The following is a 13,055-nucleotide window of genomic DNA, read 5'->3' as shown; positions in this document are numbered from 1 at the left end:
CCAGAGGATAATAGGGACAGAATAGGAAAATACCTCAGAGGTCATCTTGTCTAACCCTCTTATTTTAAAAATGAGAAATCAGAAGGCTAGCCAGGTTAAGGAGCTTTCCTAAAGTTATACAGGTAGATAGAGGGTGGCAGAGCCAGGACTCAGGTAAGGACCTTTGACTCCAGAGTCAGTAGTCATTCCACTAAACAAAATGACCATTTGCACAAGGAGAAAATAGTCTTGCCATTTTTTGTGTGTATACACATGGATGTATGCCTATTTACATATACATATCATCTGAATGCATATAGACATTTATACATTTTTCATATTATGACGCATAATGGAAAAATCACAAACATTTTAAGGCAAATGCTTTTAGTCACATCCTAAAGAATGATTTTTGCCTTTTAAACCTAGGCCTACTATGTTTTAGCAGCTAGAGACAGAACAGAATGCAAAATTCTTAAATACAAATGCAAAAGTAATTATGTCTGTGCAATCTGAATACTTTTAAAATTATTATTTTGGCTCAGAAGTGGGTAAACTAAATACAGGTTTCCTTGAAGGGACAGTTCGATAGTACAGACCAAAAAAGGAGATTAATTGACATCATCAGAAAATTACCAGAGCAGCTAGGTGGCGCAGTGGATAGAGCACTGGCCCTGGAGTCAGGAGTGCCTGAGTTCAAATCGAGCCTCAGATACTTAACACTTACTAGCTGTGTGACCCTGGGCAAGTCACTTAATCCCAATCGCCTCACTAAAAAAAAAAAAAAAGTACCAATGGAATAGTTCGCCTCAATTCTTGTCAAACTCCTTTTCCTTTTTATATAAGGCTGTTCTGTATTTAACACACTTGTTATATTTAACTTTTTATGATATTCATATACCAAAACCAAAAGATGTGAGCAAAGTGAATACAAAAAAATATGTATACATATGTTTCAATTTTATTTATCCTTTTCTATCTTTGTTATGTTAACCACTTTTCTCTGTGTCAGTATGGATCAAAAAATGTTGTCATTTTCTTCTTGAAAGAAATTCCTTGCCCTTTTCCTTCTTTCTATCATCCCCCCCCCCCATTTATGTGTCATACTGGAAAACTCACAGAGCAAGGTTTTAGTAGAAGGATCATGAGCTGAGAGGAAGCTGAAGGGGGAGAAAGAGAGAAGGAAAAGGAGTGGCAATGAGTAGAACAATAAAAGAATGAAGAAGAGCCAAGACTAGAAAATGAGAAAAAGTGAAAAAAATGTAGAAAGAAATATGGGAAGTTCAGTGAATAACACCATATGCTCATTATATTAAGAAACAAATATTTTCTGGTGAAAATAATCACTTCTGGAGTACTGTAAAAGCCATGGAATAATAGACTCACCAATTGTGTGTATAAAGTTCTATTAATATTGTGGATTATAATGGAAAGAATTTCTGTGATTTATTTCTAAGCCATCCTTATAGATTAAATGACATTGTATAAAAGACATTTTACAAAGCTTCTAGGTCAGAAAATGTCCAATTCTTTTTGCAAAAAGATTCTAATACTTTAGTGGTTTCCTTATCTTAGTCAAAACTAGATTCATCATTGGCTCCACACACCAACAGACTAAAGGATCAAAGTTATCTGCAACAAATACATTTTGATTTATCCAGAAACATAGATTAGTATGAAAACAAAATTAAATTCTTAAAAAGATGTGCACTGGGGCAGCTAGGTGGCACAGTGGATAGAGCACCGGTCCTGGATTCAGGAGGACCCGAGTTCAAGTCCGGCCTCAGACACTTGACACTAACTAGCTGTGTGACCCTGGGCAAGTCACTTAACCCTCATTGCCCCGCAAAACAAAACAAAACAAAAAGATGTGCACTATACTCCCATTTTGACAGGGATTCCCAGCAATAGGTACTCATTCTCATTTATCTCTCTTTCCTTGAGGGTGTGGGGAAACAGGCAAATAATAGTTGTTTTAAAAAATCATAATGGTGATGGAGGAGGGCTAGAGCTATGATTTCTTTGATATGGGGAATTTCTCATGTGAAAATTGTCTGTTGTTTTGTTCTGTTGTTTCAGTTTTGTTTGACTCTTCATGACCCCATTTGGGGTTTTCTTGACAAAGATACTGGAGTAATTTTCCATTTCCTTCTACAGTTTATTCTACAAATGAGGATACTAAGGCAAACAAGTTTTTTTTTTTGTTTTATTTTGTTTTAGTGAGGCAATTGGGGTTAAGTGACTTGCCCAGGGTCACACAGCTAGTAAGTGTTAAGTGTCTGAGGCCGGATTTGAACTCAGGTACTCCTGACTCCAGGGCCGGTGCTCTATCCACTGCGCCATCTAGCTGCCCCTAAGGCAAACAGGTTTAAGTGACTTGCCCAGGGTCAAACAGCTAGTTAGTGTCTGAGGCTGCATTTGAACTCAGGTCTTCCTGATTTCAGACCTAACACCCTAACCATTGCTATACCTAGCTACCTTTTACATATAAGTTGTAGTAAGAGAATTGGGCCACTGAAAGATAAGATGATTTGCCCAAAGTCACTCAGCCAGTGAGAATGAAAGACATACTTTGAACACAGGTCCTTCTCCAAGGCTGGCTCTCCATCTACTGGATACACTGTTACTCCTATTAAAGAGTTTGAGTGCTTCAAGTACGGGAGCTAGGTAGAGTAAGAATACATGGTAGAAGTTTTGAATACATGGCCTACAACACTTTTGGGTCAAGCTTGAAGTGGATTCAAATGTAATTGGGAAATACTTAACAATATAAATACAATAAAATATAGAGTCTCACATTTTAAAACTAAGTTAATAATGAAGTCCTCAGTGATCCTTAAATATGGATTAGTGTCGGGGCAGCTAGATGGCACAGTGGATAGAGCACTGGCTTTGGAGTCAGGAGTACCTGAGTTGAAATCCAGCCTCAGACACTTACTAGCTGTGTGACCCTGGGCAAGTCACTTAGCCCCAATTGCCTCACTAAAAAAAAAAAAAAATATGGATTAGTGCCTCCCATTTCTGTTTGAGTTTGACAACACCGACATAGTGGACAATAGTCTGGATCTTGAGTCAGGGAGTCCTGAGTTCAAATTGAGAATCAAACATTTATTAGCTGTTTGATCATGAACACATCACTTAATCACTGACTACCTAAATTTCTTCATTTGTATAATGGGGATAGTAACACCACCTATGTCCCAGGGTTGTTGTGAGGATCAAATGAGTTAACATTTGTAAAGCACATTGCAGATCATAAGGCACTTTATAAAATTCTTGCTATTATTAAATGCATCATATTCCAAGATTTCCAATCTTATCAGTATGGGTTTATTCCTTACTGATGTAGAGCAAGACCCATTTACCACTTAGTAGATAGTCAAGAGTTACTTGATCAAAATTTCCATCACCCTTGGCCAACCTGCTGATCATCATCTCCACAATTAACAAGCTGGTCTCCACATTAACCTAAAGGCCTGAACTCCAAACTTCTCCATGTTGGCAAACACTGTGATAGCTTTCGCTATCATAGTATGTTGACTGAATTCAGAAGACTGATGAACTTAACCATTTAAATTCTTAGCCAGTATGATTATCTGGGTGGCTGGTCAGATAGGTGAATGGACAGATGGATGGATAATTGGGTGGATGAGCTTTAAAGAAGAGTCATCTTTGTGAAAGATGGAAAGAGCACAGTCCATGAAGTCAGAACACCTCGGTTCCATTCTTGCCTCTTTGTGACCTTGCATGAGTCCTTCCGTCTCTGTGACCTTCATTTTATTCATGTATAAAATGATGGCGTTTGACTTTGTTGGTAACAGTGATCCCTTCTGTATGTGTGACTCTATAATGTAAAAGAACAGGTCTTTAGTATAGATTAAACTTCAATTAAGCAATAACTTCATTTTAAGAATTTCTATTATCATTTTATATCATGATTCACCATTTTAATTCTATTTTATATTTTTAAATTTTGGGGATACTTTGTTATTTAATCCTCACTTCATCTGATCTAGGTAACTAGATTAGAAGAATAATTTTGAATTTGTATCTAGATTGAGGTCAAACAATGTCATAAAAATTAAAATATCTTCCAAAGATGCCCGCCAAATGCTGGGTTTGGGGAGGAGTATGTTTATTACTAATAATATTCATTCTGCAAATCTTATTTTTGTTGTCCTCATTTAGCTTTGATACTCAGTTGCCTGGATTTGCTTTTCATGACCAGTTCATTCAGATATCGACTCGCCTGCCTTCAGAATTCATCTATGGATTTGGAGAAGTTGAACATACTGCATTTAAGCGAAATCTGAACTGGCATACTTGGGGAATGTTCACCAGGGACCAGCCTCCCGGTGTAAGTGACTTGGTTCTACTTTTGGGTACACACAGAGGGCCTCCCAACAGAGCACTTTACAAGTTATGGCTACTTTTTCAAGGGTAATAGTGCATTTATAACAATCCCTATTCTTCAAGAGAATATAGTCGCTTTCTTCTGATGCACTTGAAGTATTTCTCAAAAAAGCAATCATTCCCCAGAACCCCAGAGTAGGCCCTTTAATTGAACATATATTTATGTATGTGTATGTATGTATCTATCAAACCTACATATACATATATGGTCATGTATATATGTGTATATGAGTGGGCATATTTCATGTGGCCATTGGCCATACCATGAATCAATGGCAAGACTCTGAATAATACCTAGACTGTTTATCTTTTACGCCCATGTTTCATGGAATTACGAAAGATAAAAGAAGAGATTTAGTTTTATTTATTTATTTTTAATTTTTTAATTTTTAAATTTTTTTTTAACAGGGCATTGGGGTTAAGTGACTTGCCCAGGGTCACACAGCTAGTAAGTGTCAAGTGTCTGAGGCCGGATTTGAACTCAGGAACTCCTGAATCCAGGGCCAGTGCTTTATCCACTGTGCCACCTAGCCGCCCCTGAGATTTAGTTTTAAATAAAATAAGAAAGCACTACTTTTTTTTTTCTTGGTGAGGCAATTGGGGGTTAAGTGACTTGCCCAGGGTCACACTGCTAGTAAGTGTTAAGTGTCTGAGGCCAGATTTGAACTCAGGTCCTCCTGAATCCAGGGCTGGTGCTCTATCCAGGGCTGGTGCTCTATCCACTGTGCCACCTAGCTGCCCCCAAGAAAGCACTAATTTTAACACTCATTTTAGAATTCACTTTAGACTTAGATTCAAATCACATCTATAATATTGCATGAGCGACCTTGGTATATCATTTAACCTTTGAACTCTGATGGCTTGAAGAACAAGATCTTTGATCCTATGAACTTATTTAGTAGTTCTAGGCTTTAGATGAAAGAATCAAGGCTATAGTCTAGATCTGAAATTTTCTTTGTTTTTTTTGTTTGTTTGTTTTTAGTGAGGCAGTTGGGGTTAAGTGACTTGCCCAGGGTCAGACAGTTAGTAAGTGTTAAGTGTCTGAGGCCGGATTTGAATTCAGGTCCTCCAGACTCCAGGGCCGGTGCTCTATCCACTGCGCCACCTAGCTGTCCCTGAAATTTTCTTATTTCAGGGAAATACTGTGTTTTCAGGATTCTCCTTCAATCTCTGTCCTCGAATAAGAATTCAGGAATTAAAATCTGCCCCCTCTACTTTTCTCAATTTATCCAATAACTTAATATCGTGAAGACAAAGATATCCTTTTGAAAAAAACATGGGCTCAACTGGCAGCTCAATCAATCACTTATGCCATTGGAGAACATTTGCTTTTTGTATTCGTCATAGACTATGATCTGTCTGTGCTCATGTCCAACATACATGTTTCCTAGGCACACACTGGAAGAATCCACATTTAGGTTTAAGTGCTACATTGGGTTACCTATTTTTCTTGAGTTGATTTCCAAATCAATTAATGAAACAAAAAGTGTTTAACCTAGGTTCTACGAATTTTTCCTTAATATATTAAAACATTTTTAATACAAATGGCTTCTTTTGAAACACTATACATTTTATTTCACATGTAAAAATAGGCTTATGAGAAGGCTTGCATAGCTTCCCCAGACTGTCAGGGGTGTCTATGACACACACCCAAAAGGTTACGATTCCTACATCTAACACAATCATTGATATTATTACTTGGCATAACATTAATTGACTAATCACTTTCATGGGGAGTGCCTATATTTTGCGGCTCTTTTTTCTTTTTGAGATTACTGATTCAGATTTTCTTTTTTCTTTCTAAAAGAGTAAATGCTTCCTTTGTCCTGCACACTGGTGAAATATCAGAACAAAAGCTTGGAATGAAACTCAATATCTTTCCATCTTATTTGATAGGTCTAAAGCTGAAGCCATTTTAAAACATGGGTTTTAAACATCCTTAAATTATTTTCTGGGGCAGCTAGGTGGCACAGTGGATAAAGTACCGGCCCTGGATTCAGGAGGACCTGAGTTCAAATCCAGCTTCAGACACTTGACACTTACTAGCTCTGTAACCTTGGGCAATTTACTTAACCCTCATTGCCCGACCCCCCCCCCCTTTAGGGAAACCTAACTGTTTCTTTTCAGTAAAATATTCAGCTCAGTGACTTAGTGGATAGTGTTGGACTTGAAATCAGAAAGTCCTAAGTTCTAATGCTACCTCAAACATTTACTGGCTTTTCATCCTGGGACAGTCACTTAAACTTTCTCAGTCTTAATTTCTTAGTAGAATGAATGGGATATAGAATAACAATCCCTATTCCACAAGGTTGTTAGGGAACATCATATGAAGTAACAAGTGAAGTACTTTTCATAACTTAAAGTGCTTTGTAATTGCTAGCTATTATGATTTTATGAAGAATGGGCCCATTTAACTCATAGGTCTCACTGATCCTCTAATTGCATAGCCACATGCTCAGCCCCCATCACAGCAGCCCCTTGAAACACAGGACACTATCTCAGTGACAATCAGATATGCTCTTTTGCTTTTCAGTACAAACTGAATTCCTATGGCTTCCATCCCTATCACATGGTTATGGAAAATGAAGGCAATGCTCATGGAGTCCTTCTGCTCAACAGTAATGCAATGGGTAAATATATATAAAAATATATGTGTGTGTTTTTCTAAAGTCATTTTACTCCCTGAGATTTTCCAATTAAAGTGACTATTTGTAAGATGATGAATATGCGATTTCATTCCAGATGTGACATTCCAGCCAACTCCAGCTCTGACTTACCGCACTGTTGGTGGGATCTTGGACTTTTACATGTTTTTGGGTCCAACTCCTGAAGGGGCATCTATACAATATCATGATGTAGGAATGGTTTCATGTCTTTTTTTCAATGATCTAGAAAGCTTTTTATCTATGGTTACTTGAGACCACAGATCAAAAACTATGCTTTTCCCTGCTTTTGTTTAGTTCATTGGCCATCCAGTTATGCCACCTTACTGGGGTTTGGGATTCCAGCTGTGTCGTTATGGATACCGAAACACCTCTGAGATTGTTACTGTCTATGAAGGGATGGTAAATGCCAGGATCCCTTATGTAAGTATATCAAATAAAAATGGCAAGTTTGTTATTTAAAGTCATTTGAAAACACAGTAGCATCATAAATTGAGAAACTGAAGAAATCTTAGAAACCATCTTGTCTAAATAACTCATTTTACAGTTTAGGAAACAAGTCCAATCCAGTGAGGTGACTTACCCAAGGCTCTTTGAGTCTGAACTTAGTATTCTTTGCATTGTACCATACTCCCTCTCTATACCACCTTCCCATTTACATTAACTAATGAAATAAATAAATGAATACTGGAGAGGTTGCATATTGAAGAAAATATTTGAGAGGTGTTTTCCATAGATACTGGCAATAGGTTGAAAGGTAAGTTGCTGAAACATGCCATTGGTGGATTCATAGCAGGGAGGATGCTAACTTCATTTCCTACTTTTCTACAACCCACCTATGAGTAGAGGAGTTTCCCTGTTCCTAATCCCATGGGTTGGTTAGGAAATTCTGCATATGAGCATTTCCCTGAATGTTCTTCTATTGTATCTCCTTGAGAGTCTTTAAGGAATAACCCCATTTACTCAAAGTGATATCATTATATCAATTGCTCTTTTGCTTCATAGAGACAAGTAGCAAAGCTTCAGAGAGGGGGTGATCCATCATCTACCAGTTCTAAGAAGACAATTTTGTCCCTCTAGAGAGAAACATAAAATTGACTCTAGGGTATTATCATATAAGACCCTCTAAGTTCAGGAATTTCTATATTCTCTAGTACCTAGTGCTACATGTGTTCATGAATCTAGTTTTCAGTTAGTAACATATAACTTTCTTGATATCCCTTAGTGACAAAGCCTTATGAATTAAAAAGTGTCAGAGATCCTGGGTTCAAATTCTGGATTTTCTAGATACCCTCTGTGAGTCTCTAAGTAAGCCTGGACACACTTAGATCAACCAATGATTAGCAACCATATATATATTTTTTTAAAAGCATCAATCAAAATGGAAGAGGTAACAGAGAAAAAATTAACTATCTAATATTGAGAGGCGATATGATATTGTGAAAAGAAAGGGCATTGGGATTTTATGTGGGAAGATCTGAGCTTAAGAACTTACTGTGTGACTAAGCATATTACATGACATAGTGGATAGACTGGTAGATTTGGAATCAGGGACAACTGAGTTAAAATTTTCCTTTGGATACCTCGTAGTTTTGTAGACGTTTGGCAAAACCTTTAAACTTTCTCAGCCTCAATTTTCTCATCTGTAAAATGTGGAACATAATAGCTTCTATACCACAAAGTTGTTGTGAAGATCAAATGAGATAATATATGTGAAACATTTTGTTAATGTTAAAGCACCAAGTAAGTATTAGTTTTGAGCATCATCTAACAGCCATTTATAGACTACTTTAAATCACAAAGCAATGTATATATATTACCTCATTTTAATATCATGACTGCCTAGTCAAGGGTAGATCCTATACATATATGTATATATTCAAACACACACATATAGGTATATATACATATATACCTATATGTTATTGTATACATATGTATATAATGAACACATATCTGTCTGTCTATCCATCCATCCATCCACCCACCCACCCACCCACCTATCTATCCATCCACCCACCTATCTATCCATCCATCCATCCCTCCATACAACCATCCATCCATCTATCTATCTATGCCAGAACTATAATTTCATTGGTATATGGAATCCCCAATGAGAAAGTTAACTTTGTTATATATTTAAATGGAATAGCAAGTTGTACATAATAGATTGGCAGTTTCATGCACAATCATCTTTTATGAAATTCTGCTATGCTATGGAAATGCTTATATTATTTCATAAATTTAAAAAAAAAACTGAGCACATTTCCAGAAATATATTAGGTGCTTAATAAATATTTGTTGCTTGATTATTTAAAAAAGAAAGATTGCAAAGCTCTTCCCTCCTAAAACATGAAATAATTTCACTGGGTCTCATGAAGTTTACTTATCTTTAAAATGGGGATAATTGAATTTATAGTACTTATCTAAAAGGGTTGTGAGGAAATATTTTTAAATTAAATTTTTAATTTAAATATTAAAACTCCTTCAGGATTTAATGAAAATAATCATTTTGCTATAATTTTGTTCTTAGTCCACATATCACTTAAAGTACTTAAGAGTAACAGGGGAAGAAGAAATCAGAAAGAAAAAAATAACCACATTCATTAATTGGGCTCCTGTTTTCAGTTCCTTTGGGAAGGACAATCATGTTTAGCTCAAATGAACCCATTATCTCTTGCTGACAGTCAGGAAGAATGACAAATTTAGGATGCAAACTCAAACAAACTCATTAGAGTTGACAATTGAAGAATATTAATGAATGTTTTAATGCTTTTTGTCCCTTTCAAAAATCATCTCTACAGTTATATTAATCTGCATTTCTTTGCTTTCTGGGGAGACAGACAGAAAACCTATTAACCCAGAATATAGAAACTAGCTATCCAGCTATTATTCTTTATGGACACAGGACAAAAATAACTTAAAAGACCCCTCTAGGGGCAGCTAGGTGGCTCAGTGGATAGAGCACCGGCCCTGAATTCAGGAGGACCTGAGTTCAAATCCGGCCTCAGACATTTGACACTTACTAGCTGTGTGACCCTGGGCCAGTCACTTAACCCCAATTGCCTCACAAAAAAAAAAAAGACCCCTCTAATTTCCTGTCACACCCTCAACAACTGTTTATTTTCTATCCCCATTAGAATGTGTGCTCCTTGAAGGTGATCACTCTATTTTTGCCTTTTTTTTTATATCACTCACACTTACCATGGTGCCTGTAACATAGTCAACTTCCAATAAGTGCTTATTAACTTGACTGACCAACTTTTGTCTTTTTGATCTTTCATGGAAAGTGAAAGCTTGAATGTGCCCATTTTGGGAGGTTTGGCCCTGAATTACTGGCCTAAATTAGAGAAATCACAAAACTCACTTGAGATAAATTAGTTCTTGCCAGACTCGGACTTTTTTTTTTAACCCATGTTTTCAAAGGCTTCTTTGCTGTCATGTTTCTGGTATATTGCAGGATATACAGTACACAGACATCGACTACATGGAACGACAACTTGATTTTACCCTTCGTGACAGATTCCAGGAACTCCCACAGTTTGTTGACAGAATAAGAAATGAAGGGATGAGATACATTATTATTCTGGTCAGTGTTTCTCCTTTTTTCGTGATTGAGTTTGATTCTTATCTCTTTAGCTTTCTTTTATTTTTTTTCCACCTTGAGTAAAAGAAAATGTTTAACATTAAGCAATGTTAAACAGAAATTGGAGGTCAACAATTCCAGAACCAGAAGTAAGCTGGCAAAGGTTTAACAACTGGCTCTCTGGGATGGGTGGGGGAGTACAGATGGCAAAATTGAAAGTTTAATCTGGATAATTAATATCTTCTCCGTTACTTTCTTTAATCTAGATAATCATTAAAACAATCAATCAAACTCTAATTTGTAGCTTTTATCTATTTCTGAGGTATAAATATTCACATTGAAATTTTAACAATCATCAAAACAATAAGCCAAACTCTAATTTGTAGCTTGTATCTTTTCTTAGGTATAAATATTCACTTTGAAAATTCAACAAGCCGATTTCTCAATACAGGATTAACTAGCTCCAGCACACCACAGTTAGAACCTACAATCACCTTTCAGTCTCCAGTACTCATCTTTTCCCTCCTTACACATATTAACCCTAATTTGGGGGTTCCTAACTTGGGTCTTTAGACATTTAAAAATAATACTTTGATAATATTTTCTTACAATTGTTTTCCTTTGAGAGCCTTCATATTTTTTGTTCACCATTTAAAAACATTTTCTTGAAAGGTATCTGTGACCCACAAAAAAGTTAAGGATCTTGATCTGGGGTTCTGATGGACCACCAGAAATGGTCCCAGTTTTCCCTTGAGCAAATATCCTATTACAACAACTCAGAGCTTGAAAGAAAATAAAAAACAATTTTTCTCTTTATGTCTTTTGATCTATCCAGGATCCAAAAATAAGTGACTATGAAATATCTATATCCCTTCCAGTTCTAAACTCAGAACCAGAGGAAGTCCTCTATTTTTGCTAGAGTTGCAAAGCTGCTTTGAAATTTGAAATATGCTCAAGGAGATTCCATTTAATACAATTTCCAGATGGCAAACTTAAGTCTCTTTCATGGGGAATTATTAATGCATTGAATAATACTTGAGAGCAAATATAACTTGTTTTTCTAGCAGTACTTGGCATACTGATTCTCATGCTCACTGTACAAGGATAGTTTGTTACATTTTACTGATTTACCTGCCATTCAATATAGTTTCCTTCCTTGACCCATACAGTTAAATCATCTTCAAGGAGGGCAGCATCAAGCTTGGAAGTCTATGTGGATAGCTGCAATGGACGTAGGAGCAGGAGGGAAACATGGGCAATGGGTGTTGACAGAGAGTGATAGTAGACAGCTAAATGGTGAGGAAGAAGGGACACTCTGTTACTCCTTGACAAAAGAAGCAGCTTATACAATAGTGACTATGTATGTCCTTCATTAGAATATAAGCTCATTGAGAATAAAAATCATTTCATTCTTTGCCTTTGCATCTCCAGTGCCTAGCCTTGTGCCTGTCACAATAGAACAGCTTAATAAATACTCGCTGATTGATTGATGGTTGATTAATGACAACTATACTTAGGTCACAGATTTATTTGATATGGATGAATATTTCAATTCAGGATCCTGCAATTTCTGGAAATGAGACTCAACCCTATCCTGCATTTACCAGAGGGCTTGAGAAGGATGTCTTTGTCAAATGGCCCAATACTGATGAAATTTGTTGGGCAAAGGTATGATTATAATAAATACCTTTAAAATAGCCAGAAAAAGGAAGTCAGTAAAACAGAGAAACAGGAAAGTAAGGAGGAAAGAAGGAAGGAAGGACAGAGGGAAAAAAGGAAGGAAGAAAGCAAGCAAGGAAGGAATGAAAGAAACAAGCATTTATTTTATGCCTATCATATACCAGGCATTGTGCTAAATGCTTTAGAAATTTTATCTTATCTCAACCTATTTAGAAACAGGTTGAATTGAGCTTATTTTTATTAAAATCACTTTTCCCCCTTTTGGGTATAATATTTAAATTTTTCATCACACTTTAAAAATTACCTATTAAAAGTCTATTCATGGGGATGGCTTAGGTGGCGCAGTGGATAAAGCACCTGCCCTGGATTCAGGAGTACCTGGGTTCAAATCCGGCCTCAGACACTTGACACTTACTAGCTGTGTGACCCTGGGCAAGTCACTTAACCCCCATTGCCCCTCAAAAACTAACAAACAAACGAAAAACAAAAAAAGTCTATTCATAGGGAAATAGAGGTTGATAGTATGGAATTATAAGATTTTCTGATGAACTGATTAAGCAATGATAAAGAGAGCATTCAGACTTTAGATGAAGCTGAAGAGATGATCCCAAAGTCCCTTCCAGCTCTAACACTAGGATACTATGGAATTATTTGTTTACAAAATATATTTTCTATAATAATTTAAAAACATATAGAAAATTAATTAGCAATTAGAGTGAATGATTTGCCTAATG

At 36.4% G+C, this 13,055-nt stretch overlaps 1 protein-coding gene across 1 annotated transcript in view; it reads left to right on the top strand.

The window, feature by feature from the left end:
• The window catches only part of SI (sucrase-isomaltase), an 88,386-nt gene that overhangs the window by 48,401 nt on the left and 26,930 nt on the right, over positions 1-13,055 (top strand). The window contains exons 27-32 of the mRNA XM_043995734.1: positions 4,168-4,336; positions 6,926-7,022; positions 7,135-7,247; positions 7,353-7,478; positions 10,516-10,644; positions 12,199-12,309. Coding sequence (XP_043851669.1) covers positions 4,168-4,336; positions 6,926-7,022; positions 7,135-7,247; positions 7,353-7,478; positions 10,516-10,644; positions 12,199-12,309 — 745 coding nt within the window. The remainder of the gene's footprint in view (positions 1-4,167; positions 4,337-6,925; positions 7,023-7,134; positions 7,248-7,352; positions 7,479-10,515; positions 10,645-12,198; positions 12,310-13,055) is intronic.

This window comes from Dromiciops gliroides, chromosome 3 (assembly GCF_019393635.1).
Source record: "Dromiciops gliroides isolate mDroGli1 chromosome 3, mDroGli1.pri, whole genome shotgun sequence".
NCBI lineage: Eukaryota > Metazoa > Chordata > Mammalia > Microbiotheria > Microbiotheriidae > Dromiciops > Dromiciops gliroides.
This window is presented reverse-complemented; position numbering and strand designations above follow the sequence as displayed.